This window comes from Dermochelys coriacea, chromosome 8 (genome assembly GCF_009764565.3).
Source record: "Dermochelys coriacea isolate rDerCor1 chromosome 8, rDerCor1.pri.v4, whole genome shotgun sequence".
Classification (NCBI taxonomy): domain Eukaryota; kingdom Metazoa; phylum Chordata; order Testudines; family Dermochelyidae; genus Dermochelys; species Dermochelys coriacea.
In genome coordinates, this window is record NC_050075.1 from 63,304,756 (window position 1) to 63,326,981 (window position 22,226).

A 22,226-nucleotide genomic window follows, 5' to 3' on the forward strand; every position below is an offset into this window, starting at 1 on the left:
AAAGTGGAGTACTCTGGCAAGGTGGGTCACCTCTTTTATAGGGCACAAGTGCTGGAAATTCTTCCTCCTATGCCCAAATTTCATTCCTCACCCACAAAATGTTAGGGTACGCTTACTCCATAGGCTAGTATGTATGTGCATATTGATGACATGTACATACGCACATAAGTTTCCTTGTGGTGTACCTGTTAAGTCTGTGAGTACAAACTCCCTATGCCATTCTTCCATTATCTATTGGTCTAGATAAAAGGTCTTAGACATATGCGTGGATACTCATCTATGTAGATAACAAGATTTGGCCAACTTTACTTTTCTGGGTAAAAGGTCTTAATATAGATATGCTAACTTTGCCTTAGCTTAACATACAGGTTTTTGGACTGTAGGTCTCTTGCATTACAGCCAAACTTACTTTAATATAAATCTATAAACCTATTACAATAAACCAAATACTTAAATTATAAGAAAAGAGAGATATGCATGCAAGCAGGTTAGTCCGAAAGGCTACAAGTCATATAATTTACTATTAAATAACAGACTTGAACCAAAAACACTTATCTTGAGTACTTCCAGATTTGTGGGAAGTTTGAATCTAGCCTTTGTGGTTAATAACAATCTTTTTGATATAGTAAATTTGTGACTTGAATCTCAGGATAAAAAGAGAATTAGAAGTAAATAGAGCTTGTGAGCTGAAAATTCCAACACTGAAAAAAGACAGTGACACAATCTCACATACAAAAAATACTTTTGATTTGGCTTCGGTTTTGGCCAGGATTAGAAGCATTTACTGTGTGGTCCTAATCATTACAAAAATTGCTCTCAGGAACATCTCTATCAGCTCCTTCTGTAATGTATTCATGATAATCATTTATTTTCAGATACTACACTTTTTAACACTAGTAAAGAATTTTTAGTAGCTGCATGTTTCTGATTAAATATATAGGGCCTAATCCTGCAAATTTATGTTAGCAATCCTTCCGTTCACAAATAATATCATTGAGGTAAATGAGACTAGTCCTAAGAATAAGGGCTACTCATGTAATTGTTTTGAGGATCAGGCCCATAGATGTGATCATGCTGCTAGATATTCATCTTTAGTATAGTGGAATAGAGTTGAGGAGATTTCATGTTCATTTTTATGAAATAAGTCTTATGGGTGAGTGCTTAAAGTGTAAGATTGTTTTTCATTTACTACTTTGATATAGATATTTACTCCTCATGACATTAAATTATATAAACTATATACAACTTTTTAGATTTATACCATAAATATTACAAAGAGTATGGGCTCTGGATTCAATGGCCTAGCAGAAAACAAATGGAAGGTATAAATTGTACCCTTCTGTCTGCTCAGTATAATTTGTAGAGGATTCTGTTTTGGTGGCAAAAAAGGTGGGGTGGTAGGAAAGAGATGCCATGTTTTGACTAACAAATTTATTAGAGCATAAGCTTTCGTGAGCTACAGCTCACTTCATCCACCAAATGCATCCGATGAAGTGAGCTGTAGCTCACGAAAGCTTATGCTCTAATAAATTTGTTAGTCTCTAAGGTGCCACGGGTACTCCTTTTCTTTTTATAAATATTTATGGAATTGTTCATCTAGGGGCATGAGAAAAGAGCCTGGCATGAGTGTGGCTTGTATAACTACAATCATCCATAGATCTGTAAATTGCATGTTAAAATGCAGAGTTCCTAATGGATCAAGTTCAATGTTCCTTCATTTGTCTCCTCCACATGAATGTCTCCTGTCAGTGGCTCTGTGCTCCAGGCTAGGAAATTCTGAATCTGTTAGACACTCTTTTTTTATAAGATGAGAAACAGTTCATTACTATATTCTCTCACTCTGAAAATACTTAATATTTTCTCTAGGTATTTTACATTGTAAACTAGGAAGCTTCCCTCACAGTGGGTCATGCCCATCAGTTTTCTCTAACCCTTCAGCAATACTTTCCTCAGAGAAAGTCCATGTTTATTCTTTGACATTTTACTTCTCTGTTTTTTGTGTTCCTCCTGTGTTAATATTTGGAACAAATCCCTTCTATTTTTTCTCTCTCATGTCATGACATTATCCTTTAAGTGTTGTTTAGTATGGTGTTAAAGGAACTGCGCTGACCATTGTGTCAGTGGGTACATCTACGCTGTAGAGGGAAGGTGTAATTTCCAGTCCTGCATGAGGGCTGGCTGAGTTAGTTCACTAAAAATACAGGTGTAGCCATGGCAGTGGGAGGGACTAGCTTGCCCAAAGTAATAGCCCATCCAAGATTCTAGGTATGTACTCTGGTGGCTAGCTCCTCCTGCCACTTGTGCTGCCATGGCTACATTGCTATATTTAGAATGCTAGCTCTCTTAGAGCTAGTGTGGGTATGTCTAATCAAGCTGGAATTTGTAGCTCACATCTCCAGTGCAGACTTACCCAGTGGCATAGAGAGATGTAGGGCTGGATCTGGACTTTGAGGTATGCCCCGTTCTCCAATATCAATATCTCCATCTGATCAGACCGTTTATCCATCTAGCACAGTAACCTGACTCCAACAGTAACAAGTACCCCATGCTTCTGAGGAAGATGCAAGAACCTGGAAGGGGACACAGCTATGGGGCTATACAAGAGTATATAGGATAGACAGAAAGACTGGCATATTGAGAGGAACAGTAAAGTGTCCTTTCTGTTTTGACAGCCTTAGTAACTGCTCATGTTGTATTTGAGACTGATCCAGAACCCAGAAAAATAGTAATTAGAATTATCTCATTTATAATCTTTGGGGAGTATATATTTGCACTTTACTGAATTCCTGATATTAAAATTTAGACTTCAACCCTTCATAATGGAGACATAACAACCTAAGCATGGGAAAGGTGGGAAAGGAGAAAATGGGAACATTTATTGGTTAAAAATCACAGTGAAGGACAGTAACAAAGTTTGTAACTTGTACTAAGATACAAAGCAATGAAGAGGAAGAGAGAAGTATTCAAAGATGACCTCTTCCACAGAGATGAGCTTAAAATATAGGGTCAGATTCTCAGCTGATGAATATCATTTCAGCTCCATTGAAGCTAATGAATTGACACCAAAGTACAGATGCAGCTTTAACCATATTTGGATTTTTTTAAACAGCCCATGTGTCACTACTGCAAACTAACTGGCTCAGATTATTTCAGATATAATTATCTGTGTTTATAACTGAACCGTAGTAAAAATAATGGAGGAAATATGCCCCATTCCAAATGAGATTCGGGGTGGGGGGGAAGTACATCATCTTTATAAAAGTCAGGTCAAATATACAGAGGTCTCCCCTGTAGATTTTTAGCTCTCAAAACCCATTTCAATTTGTTTCTTATGGTAAAAGAGAAGAGCTGAGTATCTGCTATTTATATATGATCTTATAAATTATTTTAAAATAGTATTGGCTCTCTGATTAAAGGAAAACATGCATTTCCTATTATTCAGTAAGTATAATGTACTTTTATACTATGTAATTTTATAAAGTTCAACTTTCTTTAGCAAATAAGTACAGTTTGTTTAATGGGAAATCACTGGAAATTAGGGTGTAAACCTCAATCAAGTCTTTCCTACCCCTTGCTTCAACATTTGTCCTAGTGAGGATTCTGTAAAATGACCGCTTTGCTTTTTCTTGTTTGAAGATAATCCAAATGAGATAGGGTTTGATTCCCGGCATATGGTTTAAACATATTTCATCATCTGTTTTGTTTTTCTCCTGGCCAAAAGGCTCTTGACTTGTCTGATGCTGTGCCAAATGTGATTGTTTGGTTATTGTGGTTTTTAAAAAAAAACAAAACAAAAAACCAATGAAAGTTGCAGCTGCAACAGCAGATGGAGTTCTCCTGCGAATCAGATTTCTTGCTTCTGCAGCCCATTAAGCCGTGAAGTCAATTTTGCATGTGTGTATATTAGCATTAGCTGAAGGCAACTACCCAGCCTTTGAAATCTATCTGAAAATGGGGAATGTAGCCCAGGAATAACAAACAGCTGAGTGTTTGACCACATAAGATCACTTTCACTCAAGTTTTAATTGCATTCCATTTTGCAAAAGGGAGTTCTGAAAAGTCTAATGAACTACAGCACCACCTGTGAAATGCTCCATTGTGACTGTTAAGAGTAAAAGGAATGGGAAATAGCATCAACTGTAGGCACCTTCAACCATAAAGCAAGAAATGTTATTTTTATGAGACAATTTATCTACTCATGTGTTATGTTGAAAGAGTTAGGACAGGAAGTTAATTAAATTGCTGTTCAGTATCCAGCCTTTATTCACAACTGTTTGCATGTGCCTGTAAGTTAACCAAATGTTTCAGCAGACTAGCCCTGAATTTTCCAATACCTTTCAGCAACCTCGAGGTTCAATCCAAGTCTTGGAGTATGCCCAGAGTTTTCTATAGGTTCTAGGGCACCAAGGAACAAAACTAATGGGAATGCATCCCTGAGGGATTTCCAGCTATTGACAGACACTCCATGCTCTAATATGGCAATACAGATATACTAGTGGTGCATGATTCTAGCCAATCTTGCTTTACACTTGCAGAAACCATGGGGAAAGAGCTAGTCTGAGAGAATCACAACTGCAAACCTCCTTTATAGGTGAGAGAAATGCTCTAAGGAGGCAGCATAACCCAAACTGAAAGGAGAGAAATTGAATAAAACGGGGAGCAAATGAATAAACAAAGCCCACTAATCAAAGAAGGATGAATAGCTAACAGGGACCCAAAGAAAAGGAAATATAGAGTGGAAAGAAAAATAAATGGAGCTAGTCTTAACAATTAAACTGTTGCCATAATATGAAACTCTTTGAAATTCAAGAACCTCCCAGCACTGTGAATACCTGCCTCATGAATCTCAATATATTTGAAGATACCTTTCTGGAATTTTCATCTTGGCATGTAAACATCAGTATAACATAGGTTTTATTATACTGTATCACTTTTGAGCTATTTAGGTTATCATTCTGTTAATAACTCATGCAGGGGCCAGTGGTCAATAACTCATGAGGGGACTTACCCAAGCATTAGTTTTACTTCTGTTATTACAGCATCCAGCTTGACAATCCCTGACCAGAAGAGCTTATGGTCTCATTCTCAATATGACATAACTGAGGGTGGCAGACTATCTTAATGCTTAATAATCTTAGTTTTTGCAGTTCCCTGTCATGCACAAGGAGGTGTCTGAGTGAGTGACTGAAGTTTTGGTTTGTGCAGATTGCTTGCATATAACAACTATTTCAGTCGTATTAGTTAGTTGTGTTAGTTTGAAGGCAGCAGCAAAATTTAAATGAATATTTAAAGAAAATGAATGTTTCATAGATACTAAGGTCAGAAGGGACCATTATGATCAGCTAGTCCGACCTCCTGCACAACGCAGGCCACAGAATCTCACCCACCACTCCTGCAGAAAACCTCTCACCTATATCTGAGCTATTGAAGTCCTCAAATCGTGGTTTAAAGACTACAAGGAGCAAAGAATCCTCCAGCAAGTGACCCATGCCCCATGCTACAGAGGAAGGTGAAAAACCTCCAGGATCTCTTCCAATCTGCCCTGGAGGAAAATTCCTTCCCGACCCCAAATATGGCGATCAGCTAAACCCTGAGCATATGGGCAAGATTCACCACCCAGATACCCAGGAAAGAATTTTCTGTAGTAACTCAGATCTCATCCCATCTAACATCTTATTCTTACAACCAGAAGTTTAATTCTATGATTTATGTTATATGATCAGGGAATAGAAATGATACCAGGTGACCTGTCCAATCAAAACTATCATAGCATGACTAGAATATAAAATATTAAGCTCTTTCAGGTGGAGACTCTCTGTACAGCACTTGGTACACTATAGTCCTGGTCCATTACTGAGGCTCCTAGGTGCTACCACAATTCAAAAGATGATATTATTTTTCAGAAATCTGGAGATAAGAATCATTTCCAGAAATTATTTAGTGACTCTTCTTAAATAGCAAATTTGAGAATCACAAACTGATCACAGATAACTGAACACAAAGAAGCTAAATTAGCCAAATAAATCAGTCAGTATGAATTACACCTCTACCCTGACGTAACACTGTCCTCGGGAGCCAAAAAATTTTACTGCGTTATATCAAACTTGCTTTGATCCACCGGAGAGTGCATTCCCCCCCCCACCCGGAGCACTGCTTTACCGTGTTATATCCGAATTCGTGTTATATCAGATCGCATTATATCAGGGTAGAGGTGTATTTGCTCAGCTCCTCCGAATACTTCCTGTAAACAAAATACTTTCTACAGGACTCGGAAAAGAAGTTGGCCTAGCCACTGATCAAATGCAGTTCTGAGCAAACCAGAATTTCTCTGTCTAACCTCCCTGTTCCCCATGCTCACCAGATATATGCCCTAAACAAAACTGAAGATAAATATTTTAGATTTATCTCAAATAATACCCCTCCATTTTTCCCCAGGAGGGCAACTTTTACAAAAAACAAAGCAAACGCAAAATACAGATACCAAGATTTTGCAATTGGTTATCTCAGCGGTTCTCAAACTGTGGGTCAGGACCCCAAAGTGGGTTGTGACTGTCTTTTAATGGAGTCTCCAGGGCTGGCATTAGCCTTGCTGAGGCTGAAGCCCAAGCCCCACTGCCCAGGGTCAAAGCCAGAGGGCTTCAGGTTATAGACCCCCTGCCTGGCGCTGAAGCTCTTGGAATTTGGCTTTGGCCTCCTCATCTGGGGTGGTGGGGCTTGGGCGGGCTTAGGCTCCCCTCCTCCTGGGGTCATGTAGTAATTTTTGTTGTCAGAAGGGGGTCGCAGTACAATCAAGTTTGAGAACCCCTGGGTTATCAGAATATGGAATTATAGTCTTGCTAAAATTGACTTGAAGCACAATATATTTTATTATCATTATACTAGTACATGTATGCATATTAAACCAAGTGCATATATTTTAAGTGTTTCAAGTCACTTTAAATGTTTTCCACATTAATTGCCTAATAACCTCTTAGAATATTGTATGGTATTTTTTAATTGTACAGTTAACGTTTCCTCGAACAGTGTCAGCCTATAAATCAAATTATAAATCAAATTACTTCTTAAAATTAGGTTTTGTAAAGTTGATGAATCTAGATAGAAACCAAATTGAAGATTAAAGTTCAGGTAAACTTCAGAAAAAAAGCTTTCTAGTATGCCTATCCCTACAGCTCCCAGGCTGTTTCAATCTGTTCTGACTACTCTACCATAAAACCAGTAAGGGATAAGACAAGTTGATGTAATCTTTAACCCAGTTATAAAAAGCAGGTATCCTTACCTTTTCCAGTTTTGATAGCGCAAGAGAGTAGCAGTCTTTGGCTCTGAACTGCATGAATCTCATATTGGCTGGGTGAGTTAGTTCTGTGATTATGCTTAGACTTGAAAACAACCTGTATTTTAAGGAAATGTTACAGTTACACCTCCAATGATTTTAATTCACTGTTAAGTTTGCATTACGCTGCACTTTATCTGTACCTCCACATTTATAATCAAGCGCGAGATAATTCTGGCTTTAGACACAAGAATTCTCGTAACTAATAGCAAGGAATGCTGTACAAAAGATTCTCCATAGACTCAGAGGAAGCAAATGTATTTTCAAAAGTGGAGCTTGCAAATATTAACAAAATAAACATTTACTGCAATTGCTAGAGCATTTCAGCTGACACTTATTCTCCAATATGATGCAAGTCTATATGGAAAGAGAGGAAACCCAGGAAACATTTAAAGATGAAAACACCTTCATTGGAAGTCGTCCTTGTATGTTAACTACCAGTATATTAAAAATAGGGTTATACTCAATTATTCACCCATGATTTCTCTGTTTACTTGTTGTGTAAATGTCTGCAGACCATACAAGCTGTCAGTATACTTATTAATGTAAAGCTGAAATGAACACTTGCTCAGAAAGCACTGACTCAAATTGCTGAGTAAATCAAATGCTCCCATAGAGTTGGACTTGAGAGAGATATATACATATCTAAAAGGCATGTAAATTGCTATCCATTGAGTTAATGGATGAGATGCTGGATTGGAGCTGCAAGGTGCCAGGCAGCTTTAGAATGAAGGAAAAAGAGTATAGAGGGATAGGCCCCTCCTTCGCATGCTCTGCTGCCCATTGGCCAGCCACAGAGACCACAATCATTTATTTTAACCCTGGCCTAGTGTTTCTCAAGCCTCTTGTCCCATTATTAGTTGAATCGTCCCTCTCCATAGTTATGTAGTAAAGAAGCTGTGTTTAGGTTGCTATGGGTTTACCCGCTTCCCTGTTTAAGGGGGCAGGATGGATTTTTTTTCCTCTTGGGGCCAAATTGACACTGGTCTAGTGCGTTTTTTTTTTTGCCTTCCTAGAATCAGGAGACACAGGCTAAATAGGCATAGAACTTAGGAATTGCATGAAGTTAGTTTGTCACAACCTGCAGCCAGTGTCCAGTCCATATAAAATAACCAAGGAGCAAGGACCAGAAAATAAGAGACATTTGGGATTTGGCTGGTGGATCTCAGGCTTACAGACCTAAAGTCCCTTCAGACTGGGGTCCCTCTTTGGTATCTTCTCACCTTCTGTCACTTTGGTACCTTCTCACCATGCTGAGAAGGGGAAAGAAGATTTAGCAGAGCAAGCTGAATGCTAGGGGAAAGCAGTGGAGAGCCTACCTTAAATTATAGGCTATGTGTCCTGTAAACCCCACACCTTGTCCACCTAAATGCCTGGTATGGGAAGATGGGCGGAAAGTGCTTCTCTCCAATGTGAAACTTAATATTAAGTTGCAGTGGGCTGCTTAACATCATTCTGGTGTTTGTCCTTCATTTGTGTGTCCTGCTCACTGGTGAAATATATCACATTACCACTAACCTGAACACGCGCTTAAAAACAAAACAAAACTGATAGCTTAACCCTGTGTTGGATGTATCACATAGGTGCTTCTAAGCACCTTTCTACATATGCATTGTCTATAGCAGCTGTCTACCTGAGAAATTTATGGATGCACTCTAAAGCCAAGTGCCAGAGGTAAGGAGGGCAAGGGGCACAGTTTTCCTCAATTTCAAAGTGCAGTTTTCAATGGTCTCCAAAATACTAACACTATCTGGTTTCTACTAAATAGAAAATGTGGCTGAGATATGAGAAAATTGAAGTGTTCCATTCTGTCTCATTCAAGACTTTTTGGTGCATTTTTAGGTACCTAATGTAGAAGTGTTTAACATATAGATAGAAACTGATTGTAAACTGCATTAACCTGGGAGAACTGAACTTATAGGGGTCAGGAGTTATAGGACTGCCTTCTTATTGTTTGTAATAGATTAGCACCTTGAGGCCCCAACTGAGAAGAGGGCTGTACTGTGCTAGGTGCTGCATAATCACATAGAAAGAGACAGCCCAGGCCCCAACGAGATGACAGTGTAAATACAAGACCTCCCAAGTGTTGGAAGAAGGGATTATTATTATTCTCAGTTTTCAGATGATGAACTGGAAAATGGGAACAAAAGTGACTTCTCCAAGTTAGGTAACACAGGGAGCCTGTGGTAATGCTGAGAATAGAATGCAGCTCTCATATTTGTCCATTGCCTTGACCACAAAACCGTCTTTTCTCTCCATTGTGTATTTGTAGATGTGGTTAGGTGTCCAATTCCAGTGAGTTTCAATACATATGTAGCTGAAAATTCAGAATACATTAAAGCATGTACCTGGAGCTGTGCACTAAGGCACCCAGGAAGGGATTTAATAAAGGATATTAAATGAGTTAGACATAGGCTAGCACTCCTAGGCTCTTTTTGAAAAGTAGAATTTTTAAAAATCCTGTTTGCAGTATAGATCATCCTTATTTAATAGAGCTTCCAAATTATTTTAAATAGAATTTCGATTAGACTATACTTTTGCAAGATGAATTGGTGGTGGTTTCCTTTTTTCATATATTAATAGGGAACTGTAACACTAACAACTTTCAAACCCACTATCATCATCCCTGGGGAGTTCAGGTAAACTGGGATCCAGATACGAACTGTACTGGTTTGGGCTTTCCCAAACCCAACCAACAAATAAGCAGCTTATTACAAGCTTCTGGCCTGATTTGTATAGCATTGCTGAACACCCAAAACTCGCACTGAAGTCAAGAGAGCTGTGGATACTCAGCTACTTTGAAAATCATTCAACTGGTACTTAGCAACTGACTGGTTTCATAACATAAAGCAAGAATAATGTTCAAAGAGTCTATTGATGCTAGTATTCTTAATTCTAGCCTTTTGATGCCATAAAATTGCTCCTATCATGTCTGACTGCATGCTACAGTGCACATTCTAGGACCAGCAGGCATACTCTCTGGATTGTCGTATTATATGGAAAGAAATATCTGTGTCTGAGAGATTGATCTACCTCTCAAAGCCACCAGATGCTCGATTGCACTCTAGTTGTTGAGGGTCCCATAAAATAGGTGAGGAATGATGCTTTATCCCATCAGTAGCCAGTGATATTTTACAAGGAACACAGAGTATAGGAACAAAAACTTAAATGAAAATTGGTCTCTTCATGTAATTATGATATTTTTTAGAGAGGAAATTTCATTGTTGAAGTTGGCACAAAGTCTACAGTGGTGAAAATTGTCATCATCCTGGGCTGGCCTATAGATTTAGGTAATGCTTAAGCCTATGAGACAGACCTTGAGGGTGGTTCCTGAATACAGCATTTTTTTTTATTTCAGGATGCATTTTAAGAGCAATTTATTAATATTCCTTTCTTTGTATCATTTAGTCCCTCTGTCTCAATGGAGGCAGCTTCTGTTTCTAAATGTCCAGTTCTTGTGGAATGGTGGCTGTTTGTTATGCAAAGATATTATGGAAGTAGTGCACAATAGGAAACTGACATGAAAATTAACCTTGCAAAGAAAAGACATGGTTCAGGAAATACATGTAAAGTGTGTTCAAATCTAAATACTGCATTAGGTACTTTTCTACATTATCAGCCCAAGAAAACTTAAACAAATAAATAAATTAATTAAAAAACATGGCCCCAAACATCAGATGTAACCTATTTGCATCTAAGACTGCCAGTTGTGAAGGCAAAATGTTCAATCTGAAGAGGGTTTAGCTAAGAAATGAGCAACATTACTACTCAATGCCAAGGTGAAGGGTCTGTTCACTCTTGTTCTGTTCAGTTGGGCATGTGATGTCATTTTAAAAAACTTCATAAACTAGACCAATATGGGGGACACTGTAGACAGTATACATTGCATAAGACCAAGATTTTTGGAAGTGACTCATGATTTTGAGTGGCCTCCATTTTTTTTGGATGCCCAAGTTGAAATCTTGAAGGCCTGATTTCCCCACTCTCCCTCCCCTTAGATCCGGTGCTCAGGCCTTTTTAGGTGTCCAAAATGAGGCACTCAAAATCATGAGTCACATTTGAAAATAGCTTTTATTTCCATGTCATCCACTGTTCTTGTTTAAAGTCATATGTTTTTATTTACAAGGCTTGAAATGAGTGGGGATGCAAACTCGACTACCCATAAAAAGAAACTTCTGAGGCGGGCTGGAAATTTGCAAAGGGATATGTTGTCAGGGTCCTAAACTCCCCTGTTATCAACTAATTATTTTTATTGCTGGTCAATGACCAATCCAGCACTCCCTTGCAGTTGTTTAAATCCTGATTTCTCATTTTTCCTCTGATCTTTCCAAAATATTCATGTGTTCCAAAACAAACTCAGACTTCAAAAAATAAAGCATTCTGCCATCTAGGGAAAAATTACTTGGATAAATACACCTGAAGTAATTCACCTCAAATGTTCTTTTTAAAACAAATCACGAATACAATGCATTACTATTATAGTCATCTGAAATGTGCATATCTGTCTTTCTTAATTGCCTGCAAATTCAGCCAATTCAAATGGCAATGGCTGTTTCACTTCCCCTACCCCTTAATGCCAGTGATTCATTAGTATTAAATGTTGTTTTTCCCAAGGTGACTCAGTCATGAAGGCCTTTTGGTTAAAAATTGCCTGGTGAGCACAAACAGCTGTTGTAATTAACAAAAAACAAGATTAAGATTAATATATTCTAATGAATGCAAAACTGAACCTGGCCACTTAATATACAAGGTGGCAAAAAACTCTTCTAGTGACATAAGCATATATTTTTCCCCTGAATTCTTTATTATTTTACCATTTTATTTCACTTCTGAACAAAATAAAATATTTTGAAATTTATACTTCTATAAGTTAAGTAGTTTTGCTTTCTTGTTGGAAAGGAGTTGATAACTGAGAAGTTGTTCACTGTAAACATACCCGTGATGTTACAGGATATACAGCATACTGTAAGTATTTAAGATGAAAATAATAAATGCTTTGGGGTTCCCTTTCTTGAATTCAGAGAATGAGGTGTTGGGATATGTGTACTCTTTAACTTCAGGAAGTCACGCAGTCTTTTGAGTGGGAGTTAGCTCTGTGGTGAATCAGGAAATGAATAAGTTAAGGAATAGTACTGTTTTCCTTATGCTAACTTTCTTGTTCAGTTTTGGTAGAAAGCAATTCCTTTGGGGTTTTTTTTAACCGTTGTCACTTGGCATAAGGGACATATGGATTGATTAAAATTCTGCTTTCTTGTATGAATTGAGCTATACAGTCTATGGATTGTTTATAAATACGGGATAACTTTGTGGTTATCTGAACATTTAACTCTGAATGGATTATTTCTTACATCCTCTGATGAGCTTTAATGTGTTCCTATAGCTCTAAAGCTGTAAGGTAGTTGACCGTGTTAGGTCCATCTATGCTACCCTTGCTGAAGTACTTAAGCTGTCCCTGTTGCTCCAATGGTCAGTTCTTTGCAATGCGGAGGTGAAAATACTCCAATACAATATCCAGTTACAGAGAAAAGTATTTAGAAAGTCACCAAACGTTCAGCACTCCAAGGAGGTTGTCTAGTGCATAACAAATCATATATTGAGGGTTGGATTGTCTAAGCCTCTGTAGCTTAGAAATAAGTCTGTGACATTTACAGGTGGCCTCCTCTCTGGAGGCTGAATCTAAGGAATAGTGTGTGTTTGTCAAATTTGTAAAGCAGCCATGTCTTTGCTGTACATGTCTTCTGGACTGCACAGATTGGAAGCGAGCTGCTGTAGCAGATCTGCCACTCTCAGAATGGGCCTTGACATGAATTTCAAGTTTGTGTGTTGCCAGGCTGTAACAGCAATAGATGCAATCAGGCACCCATTTTAGATATGGTTCTCTTGAAACCAGCTGAACTAATGAGTTAGTGCCAAATGAAATAAAAACCTGGATACGTTTTCTGAATGCTTCAGCACACTGTATTCTAGGGGCCTTGTCACGTCAGGTTTGTGGAGAAGGGATTCACTGGAATGGGAAAGCAAGCAAAGGCTAAACATTCGGCAAGATCAATGACTAAGATTTTGTCTAAATAAATGTTTCTTAATGTCCTTTATTATTGCAATACCAGTGTAGTAGCTCTGCTGATGCTCGGTGTGATAGGAGCACTAGTGTACACCAGTTGCTGAAGTTTTAACTATCCCATCATTGCAGACCTTTTCTAAGAAATGTTAGATAACCTTGTGGTAAAAATGCTAGTGGACGCAGCCTGTCTGTACGAGAACTGGGCTAGCAGTAGTGCAATCTTTGGAAATATTAAGAATAATGCTAACATAAGCAGCGTTGGGTGGAACTCAGTCACCAGGTCTTGAAAGGAAATTTGTGCAAGTCTAGAGCAGCAACTAAAACTCTTCAAAAATAGTATAAAATAGATTTGTCATTGGGGCTGGAAGCTTTGTCTCTTTGAAGTCACAATCACCAAGTAAACTACCTCCTAAATGAGAAACCTGAGCTCACAAGCTCTGAATGGGTTCAATACAAAAGAACAGAATAATCATCAGCTCAGTTAGGACTATATTAAATATCCCACAATATTTAACACTGTGGAGGGGTTAAAATGCATCTATCCCTTTGGGAACCTGTTGATAGGGCTACAGAGAAACTGGTCTTTCTTCAACATGTTTATGAAAGGGTGCTAAATGGACTGGGTAAGGGAAATTATCTGAATTCAGGATCTGACATGAAAAGGATAATGATCAAACAGTTTTTATGTGGGACACACAATAGGAACCATGTGCGACTTTTCACAACAGGCCACAAAAACTTTTCTACTTTCAACTGTATGTCCTGTTGTTGTTTGTTCCCAGTAGGTAAGAACTTGATACATATTCAGAAACATCTCTCAATTTACAACCCCAAGAGCCATGTTGATAAGAAGAACTAGATCTTGGATTAGGATGTAAAGAGGTGCTCTAGGTCTATGTTGCCAAATGAGTCCAGACTCTCCAGGTGATGTGATCACCCCGTGTCATAGCTAAAAAAGTTAAGAACCATATTTGTTTCAGCCAGGGTGTTTGTTAGGAATATGGAACCCTTATCTCTTCTGTTCTCAGCCAGAACTTGGGTTCCACAAGTATCAGTAGGAAGACATAGGTGATCTTCCCATTTCAGATCAAGGAGAAAATGCTCATCACAACTGCATTCTCTTCTCCTTCAGTCAAATAATGGTAATTCAGGGTTTGATCAGTGGTGCTGTGAATAGATAAACTTCCACTACTTCTGAAATATTTGAACCTTTACCCTTTGATCTCAGAAATATACATCTGGGTCCAATATCAATTGATTTAGTCTGCTATTGTCTTGTTTCTTTCCTATTACGTGACCATGGTAATGTTCTGTGGGACACTTACCACTCCTGCACTTGCAGGTTTCCCTAACAAAGGATTTAGTTTATGTAACTTAGGGCCATGTTTGCATTTGTCTAACTGGGTCAGCTATCGGAACTGAAGGGTGTTCAACATCAAACATGAACTACATTCACATCACTGCTCTTAGATTTTCCTGAACATTCTCTAAACCAAAGTTCAACTGAGTCCAATGGGACCTTTGCCTGAGTAAGCACTGCCGAACTTTGGCTAAAATGCTGGTGTACCCTACAAGAGTGAAGAGTTTCCTACGGAAATGAAGTAGGCTTATGGGTATAAGTGGTCAACCTTTAACATTTTCTTCCATTTTTAGTTTGCAAGGTATACTGTATTCTTGAAATGGGAAACATCACTGGAATCACTAATCTCTTTCAGCTTTTTAAATATGATCGTTACAAATGCTCATTTTAAAATGGGAGTGGGAATACACAAATAGATGGAAACCAAGCTATTTGTGAAATTTTGTGTGAATTTAACACATTTTTACAATAAAATAATCAAACATTTTAAATGCAATCATGCATATTTATTTAAGGATCTTTTTTCAGCATGTTGTTTTAAAGATTGTCTACATTTTATGGCATCTACCAACTTCAAATTTTGTCATGTGACTATCTGAATGTTGAGTGTGATGATCATTTAGAGAAAAATGGGGTGTCAGCTTTGAGAAAAATCTAAAATTTGCTGGGCAATAAGTTGTCTACATTGTACTTTCTTCTGTGGTTGAGAAGGGACAGTGCTTGGATACTGAAAACACACAGGGGATGTTTTATTCAGGATGCTAAGCATACACTGACTGTAGCTCCCTGGTTCTCTGATTCACAGACCGACACACGCAGTGTCTGCCTGCATTACGCAATGGTGGAATTGACTGCTAACTAAATGCTAGCATGTGCTGAATAAATCACACTTACCAGCCTAAGAATTAACCTCTACACTTGTGTGTTAGATTGTGTGGAAATATATTAAAGCCAATTTGTTGATGCAATCCTACTATCACGGTAAGTGAGGGAAAGTTATACAAATCGAGGCAACTGAAGAGATTCATTTTTTAATTTCCTTTTTTAAAAAATCCTCTTTAAACCCTGGCTCCTTATTTCTGCATTAATTCTGGACCATGCAATGCATAATTATGAAAGGATTTGCTGCTAGAGGATTTTCTTGTATTAGCTTTTTATATCAGACAGGTATTTAAATGTGAATATGAGCAATATAATATGTAGAGTCAACTGTAAAGGGAGGATTAACACCTGATATAATAACTGAATATATATAACTGAATGTGAAAGCAAGTTATTGGGTCCCTGGAAGAGCTGGATTTAGACCATCATCAGGTTATCCAAAGTGACTGTTCGTAGTGAGTCAATTTCAAAACTATTCTTTGGACTGTAAGGCTGTACAAATTAAGTCTGCCCTCTAGTGGAATTATAGGGAAAGTACTGTGCAGCTACCACACACCATACAACAGAACCACTAACCCAGGAACCTATTCTTGCAACAAAGCCCGTTGCCAACTCTGTCCACATATCTATTCAGGGGATACCATCATGGGGCCTAATCACATCAGCCACACTATCAGAGGCTCATTCACCTGCGCATCTACCAATGTGATATATGCCATCATGTGCCAGCAATGCCCCTCTGCCATGTACATTGGCCAAACTGGACAGTCTCTACGTAAAAGAATGAATGGACACAAATCAGACGTCAAGAATTATAACATTCAAAAACCAGTTGGAGAACACTTCAATCTCTCTGGTCACTCGATTACAGACCTAAGAGTGGCTATCCTTCAACAAAAAAGCTTCAAAAACAGACTCCAATGAGAGACTGCTGAATTGGAATTAATTTGCAAACTGGATACAATTAACTTAGGCTTGAATAGAGACTGGGAATGGATGAGTCATTACACAAAGTAAAACTATTTCCCCATGGTATTTCTCCCCCCCACCCCACCCCACCCCACCCCACCCCCCACTGTTCCTCTGATGTTCTTGTTAACTGCTGGAATTAGCCTACCTTGCTTGTCACCATGAAAGGTTTTCCTCCTTTCCCCCCCCCTGCTGCTGGTGATGGCTTATCTTAAGTGATCACTCTCCTTACAGTATGTACGATAAACCCATTGTTTCATGTTCTCTGTGTGTGTATATAAATCTCTCCTCTGTTTTTTCCACCAAATGCATCCGATGAAGTGAGCTGTAGCTCACGAAAGCTTATGCTCTAATAAATTTGTTAGTCTCTAAGGTGCCACAAGTACTCCTTTTCTTTTTGCGAATACAGACTAACACGGCTGCTACTCCGAAATCTGATTAATGTTCAGGTAAAATTTTGTCTTGCTCTAAATGCTTGTACAGAGAGTAAAGGAGCATAAGGCACCTCCTTAAGCCCACGCATAGATTACCCAAATTGTGGATCACATCATAAGGATGAGAACAGCCTCCAGGGAGCCATTATTCCTCATCCCATTCCAGTGAGTGAGGAGTGGGCAGGGACAGGCAGAGCTGAGGTGATGTGGAAGCAGAAATAGTCTGCTAATGGGTTAGACTAGTAGCAGACCCCTTTTCCTCTGGACCAAGAGGGGGACACAAGGGGAGAGATGTAATGCAGTAATAATTCACTCTTTTGTCTGCCCCTGACTCTAGAAAGATTGTTAAATCACAATCAGGCCCTTAAATCACATAGCAACAGCCATGTGTAATGCTTTCTATCATATCCGCTTGTCTAAGAGACTCTGTCCCACTCTAGTAGACAAAGACCTGGCCACAATTATTCATGCATTCATTGCCTCTCATCTGGATCACAGCAACATGATATACCTGGGCAAGAAGCCTTCAGCACTTAGAAAATTCCAGCTGGTACAAAACGCTGCAGGACATCTCCTCAGCAACACAGGCTACTGTGAGCACATGACACATGTCCTCTGCTCTCTACACTAGCTTCCCATAGAATTTCCAATTGAGTTCAAGGTCTCTGTTCTTATCTTCAAAGCTCTCCTTGGCCTAGGCCCAGGATACCTAAAAGGCCATCTAAAGTTCCAGGATGAAGACAGTGGTCAACAACTTCATTACTCGGAACAATAATAGTGAAGCCCATCTGTATGGGAGAGAGAACTTTCTCTGGGGATGGGCCAAAACTGTGGAATGAGTTCTCTCAGAACTAAGGAAACATCACCACTTTCTGCTTCCTATGGAGGGCATATTTTTTTTTACCCTGCCTCTCTAACATGCACATAGCAACAAGTATATTTAATTTTAAAATGCCCTCAAAACCTGCCAAAATAAGACACTCCATTGCACGTGCTTTTTGTCTGGGGATGAGATGAGAACAAACACAGAGAGGATGTAGTCCTGTTGCTTAATGCACTACTCCAAGGCACTAGGATACTACAGTCATGAGCATATTCTATAAATGCCTATGTAGAATAGAATTGTAATATGTCCATTGCTATTAGTGGGCACACTTACACTGTTTTTAAAACCATATGTTGTAAATTAATACAGCTAAGCAGATACATGCCAAGCAATATGGTCTCAAAACAGAACAAAAAATAACCTTCTAACGCCAAATCCTGCCCCAACATTTCCTCAACAGAAACCTGAGTAAATGACCACACCGCACCTAAAGGGAGTGGGATGTTGTCCAGGCTTGCCAGAGGAAGGCAGTAGTGCTTTATGGCGGTGGGGAGGAAACAAGGTTAAGCTGCTGCAAAAAGGTAGGTGGTGATCACCTTTGCAGAACTGACTCACCCCTGGGGAATGTAAGGGACGGAAGGCTTTAAAGGTGCAAACCCTGGCATTGGAAACCCCTTTCTCCATGTTATTAATCACCAAACTTCCATCTTACACAGGATTAAGAAGTTAGTGAGGGAATTTGTGCCACAACATTTTAGCCTTAACATCTTTTCCTTCCAAGCATGTGTCCACATTTGGATGATGGCATAGTGGCTTCTCTGTCTCGTTTTCAGTTCAGCCAAGTGTGTGGGCTTGCACAAGGAGCTAGCGACAACTCAAGTAGAGGCTGCTGGTGCTATGGAGCCGTGGCATGTGAGGATCTGGGATGCTGGTCACCTATATGGCCCATCAGGACAAGTGTTGCGGTACATGGCATTGGCAACTCAGCTTGCAGGAGTCCTTGACTATCCTTGCACAGTGCAAGAGGCAACTGAGTTCATTTGGAAGAAGGGGGGTTCACTGACCAAACTTCGGGTGTGCCATGTTTTGTGCTGCTATACAAAAGGTTATTGGAAGATGTCTGGGAACGCAACTAGGTTTGGGTGAAGGAGGCAGCCTCCTTGTGGTGGATGTTCTGTGCAGGTACTCCATAAGGAAGGCATCCAGTGACCAGATAAATGGCCTGGTAAAGGAATTAAAAAGGAAGAGCTGGTTAAAGGACCAGAACGGTGTGGGGTTTGGGGCTGCTATGGTTTGAACTTCAGGGAGCCAACCCTCTGTTTTTATAGCCCTATGAGGAGGGTGACGGTAAGGTCCCAGGGGCAATAGATTTTTTGGAGTGACCTGGATGGAAAAAGAGGGGGAGCTGGTGGAAACTGCCTGGGTAATTACGGAATAAACATGGGGTTACCTGCACTGTACACTTTTATCTCCCAGGTAGTCCCAGACATCTAATAATGAAGTTGTGGCATGATTAAATCCATATCAAGTGTCTCCTGTCCTTTTTTGGTATAGCCAAACAACAGATAGGCCTTAAAATATATGCTCAGGGTCAGTTAGGCTTGCCAAATGAATAAGGGAAGCCCATTCTAGAGTAAAAAAAAGCATCCACTGAGGAGGCCTTGCATTTCACCCCAAGACTAACACATCAGTGAGGAATCATTCAATGACTTCAACTGGTAGGATGAAACAGGGGAAAAAGGCCTTTTGGCCAGCCAGTACCTATACACTGCCCAAAGCCAATACATTTTATTTATACTTCAAAACTAAGCTAAGCTTGTTCTTTTGCATCCAAAGTATTAAAGATTCATATTTCATTCAGTGAGACTGCTACATATTTTCTTACTCCCTTTTGAGCTTTAATTGAGTCAAAGTGGTGGTGTGCCAGAGTTTTAATTGGCACTGTGCAATTTCTTGCTTTCAACAAATATGCTATAAACAGCACATTCATCGTCTGAGGAGGAAGGCAACTTTAAACTGAGCAAGATTATTAATCAATGTAAAACACTGAGCAATGTCAGAAAGATTTCATAAGAATCAACAACCTAGGCTCAACAGTATTATTTTACCTTACTGAGGTCAAAGTATGGACTCCATTTACAGAATGGTCTCTAAATTTTTGAATGATCCCATTCAATGTGACTTAGTTTCTACTGTATATTCACTTTACTCACTCTTTAAAAGTAATATTGAATCAAAGATGCAAAGACCATTGTAGTCATGAACTGCATATCTTAACAAAATACTTCAATGCTTTAAAATCGTTTTATAATATTTCCATGAAAAACTCAGGTAACAATTTGCAGCTTTTTTTAATACAAAGCAAATCTCAAATGTAGACTCATGTTTACTAGAAGCCAACCTGGATTGTTCTCCCTCTCACATGCTGTTCAGATTTTTATACATAGAACCCTTTTTCCCATCATATTAACCCACTGAAAACTTTTCTGAATATACTTTATTTGGGCATTATTTCTGCTAAAGAATATCACTTTGTGCTTACATGTATTGAATAGCCTGTTCCAACACTAAACGTCTTAGCTATTTTATAGGATAATCTAGATTAGGCAATCTTCACCCACCCCCTCCGCCCATAATTATGCCTCTAAATTTGCTATCAGCTGCAAATATAATGATCTTACAATATGTGCTCGAGCTTGGTCTAAAATCATTAATAAATCTGTTAAAGTAATTGCCCTAATATTTAGCCCTATGACACTCCTTACAAAATTCTATGAAGAATGTAAACCTCTGATGTAAATGCTGTGTATTTTCACTAGTAAAAAATTGTCTATATATTAATACCTCATCAATATTTGATACATCTTTTTACATCCTTTCTGCTTTAATGTTGGTGCACAAGATGGAAACTAGTCTCTTCCATTCCTCTGTCATTTGTTTTATAAAATACTACTGGTGAAAGATTGTGAAAGTGTTCTGAAAATCTAGTTATGGGTAAATATTTCATTTTAAGACCTATTTTTTCTTTTCTAGCTTGGTCAAAAACACAAAGAAAATCTCACTCCTCTTTTGGCCTTCCTGTAATTCTATATTTTTATAATAGTTATGGTTCAGATATGAGCGAATGTTGCCATCTAGTGAAAACATGGTGCAAGCTGTTAACAGACATAGAACAATTGTACATATCTGCAGAGCAAAACTTAATTGTGGCTTTTCCTAACTTTTGAGTACTTGACTTTGAAACCTTAATGTTCTCTGAACATTTTTTTGTGTAATTTTCTAGTTTGTTCATCAGTGGATCCATCACCCTCACCTCTGGCACTTGAGCTAAGAGACTAAATTCTAGCAGTAGTAGGTTGCCATCCTCTATGTGGACCAGCCCTAGACAGGGATGGGATACTTTGCCAGGGGATTTCACAGATATTCACTGAAACCAGAGGAATGGTGAGACTCTGGAATCTTGGGTTCTATTCTAGGGTCTGGAGGGGAGTGACCTTTGCTGGCCACAGACTCTTCTGCCCTGTTTCTCATTCCTTGTCCCAATCTCCTCCTCCTGTTCTGAAGTGACAGTTGGATTCTAGGACAAGAATCCTGGCCTAAGAAGTTGGGTCAGTAAGACTGCTGAAAGTATGTGGTGAGAACTTTTGCTTTGAATTTAACATAGTTTAACTGAGGCACCACTTGTATTTTAACTTTAATTTTCTTGCAACCATTTCTGACTCTTATGCCTCTGTACTTGTACTCACTTAAAATCTATCCTTTGTAGTTACTAAACTTGTTTTATTGTTTTGTCCAACCCAGTGTGTCTAAACTAAAGTATCTGGAAATTCCATTGGGTGGGTGTCAAGTTCCATTCATATTATTTATTTAAAGAAATAATGGGCTTGATATAACTTGTATTGTTCAGAAGGGGCTGGGAAGTATAGGACATATATTTCTTGGGGGGAAATCTAAGAGTGAGGGTTTGCTTGGGTCATCCTGAAGTATAACCCAGGCTGGTGACCGCCATAGTGTAACCCAGGTGTGACTGGCAGGTTGCAGTTACATACATACACAGTGGGTGTGACTTGCATGATGGAAGGATGTTTGTGACCAGCACAGGTGGGAGTTACTTCAACAAGGCATTGTAAGGCACCCAAGTTTGCAGGGCAATGGTGACACAGCTGCTCATTAGTCTGGATTGTACTCTGGTATGTCATAGATGCCTTGGTCCAGACTTGGCATGGCCCAAAACAGCTCAGAGCTACAATGGCAGGGGAAGTCCTTCTCAGCCCTGGGATGGAATAGACTCTGTGCAAACTGAATCTCTGTGAATATAGCAACTAAAATGTAAGACGTCTTTGAGCATGTGCAACCTTTATTTT

At 39.0% G+C, this 22,226-nt stretch overlaps 1 protein-coding gene across 4 annotated transcripts in view; it reads right to left on the bottom strand.

Moving 5' to 3' along the window:
- KCNT2 (potassium sodium-activated channel subfamily T member 2) overlaps positions 1 to 22,226 on the bottom strand; it is a 288,779-nt gene that overhangs the window by 40,092 nt on the left and 226,461 nt on the right. For all 4 annotated transcript variants that reach the window (XM_038413119.2, XM_038413120.2, XM_043490799.1 and 1 more), the window contains one exon: positions 7,277 to 7,388. In XM_038413119.2, coding sequence (XP_038269047.1) covers positions 7,277 to 7,388 — 112 coding nt within the window. The remainder of the gene's footprint in view (positions 1 to 7,276; positions 7,389 to 22,226) is intronic.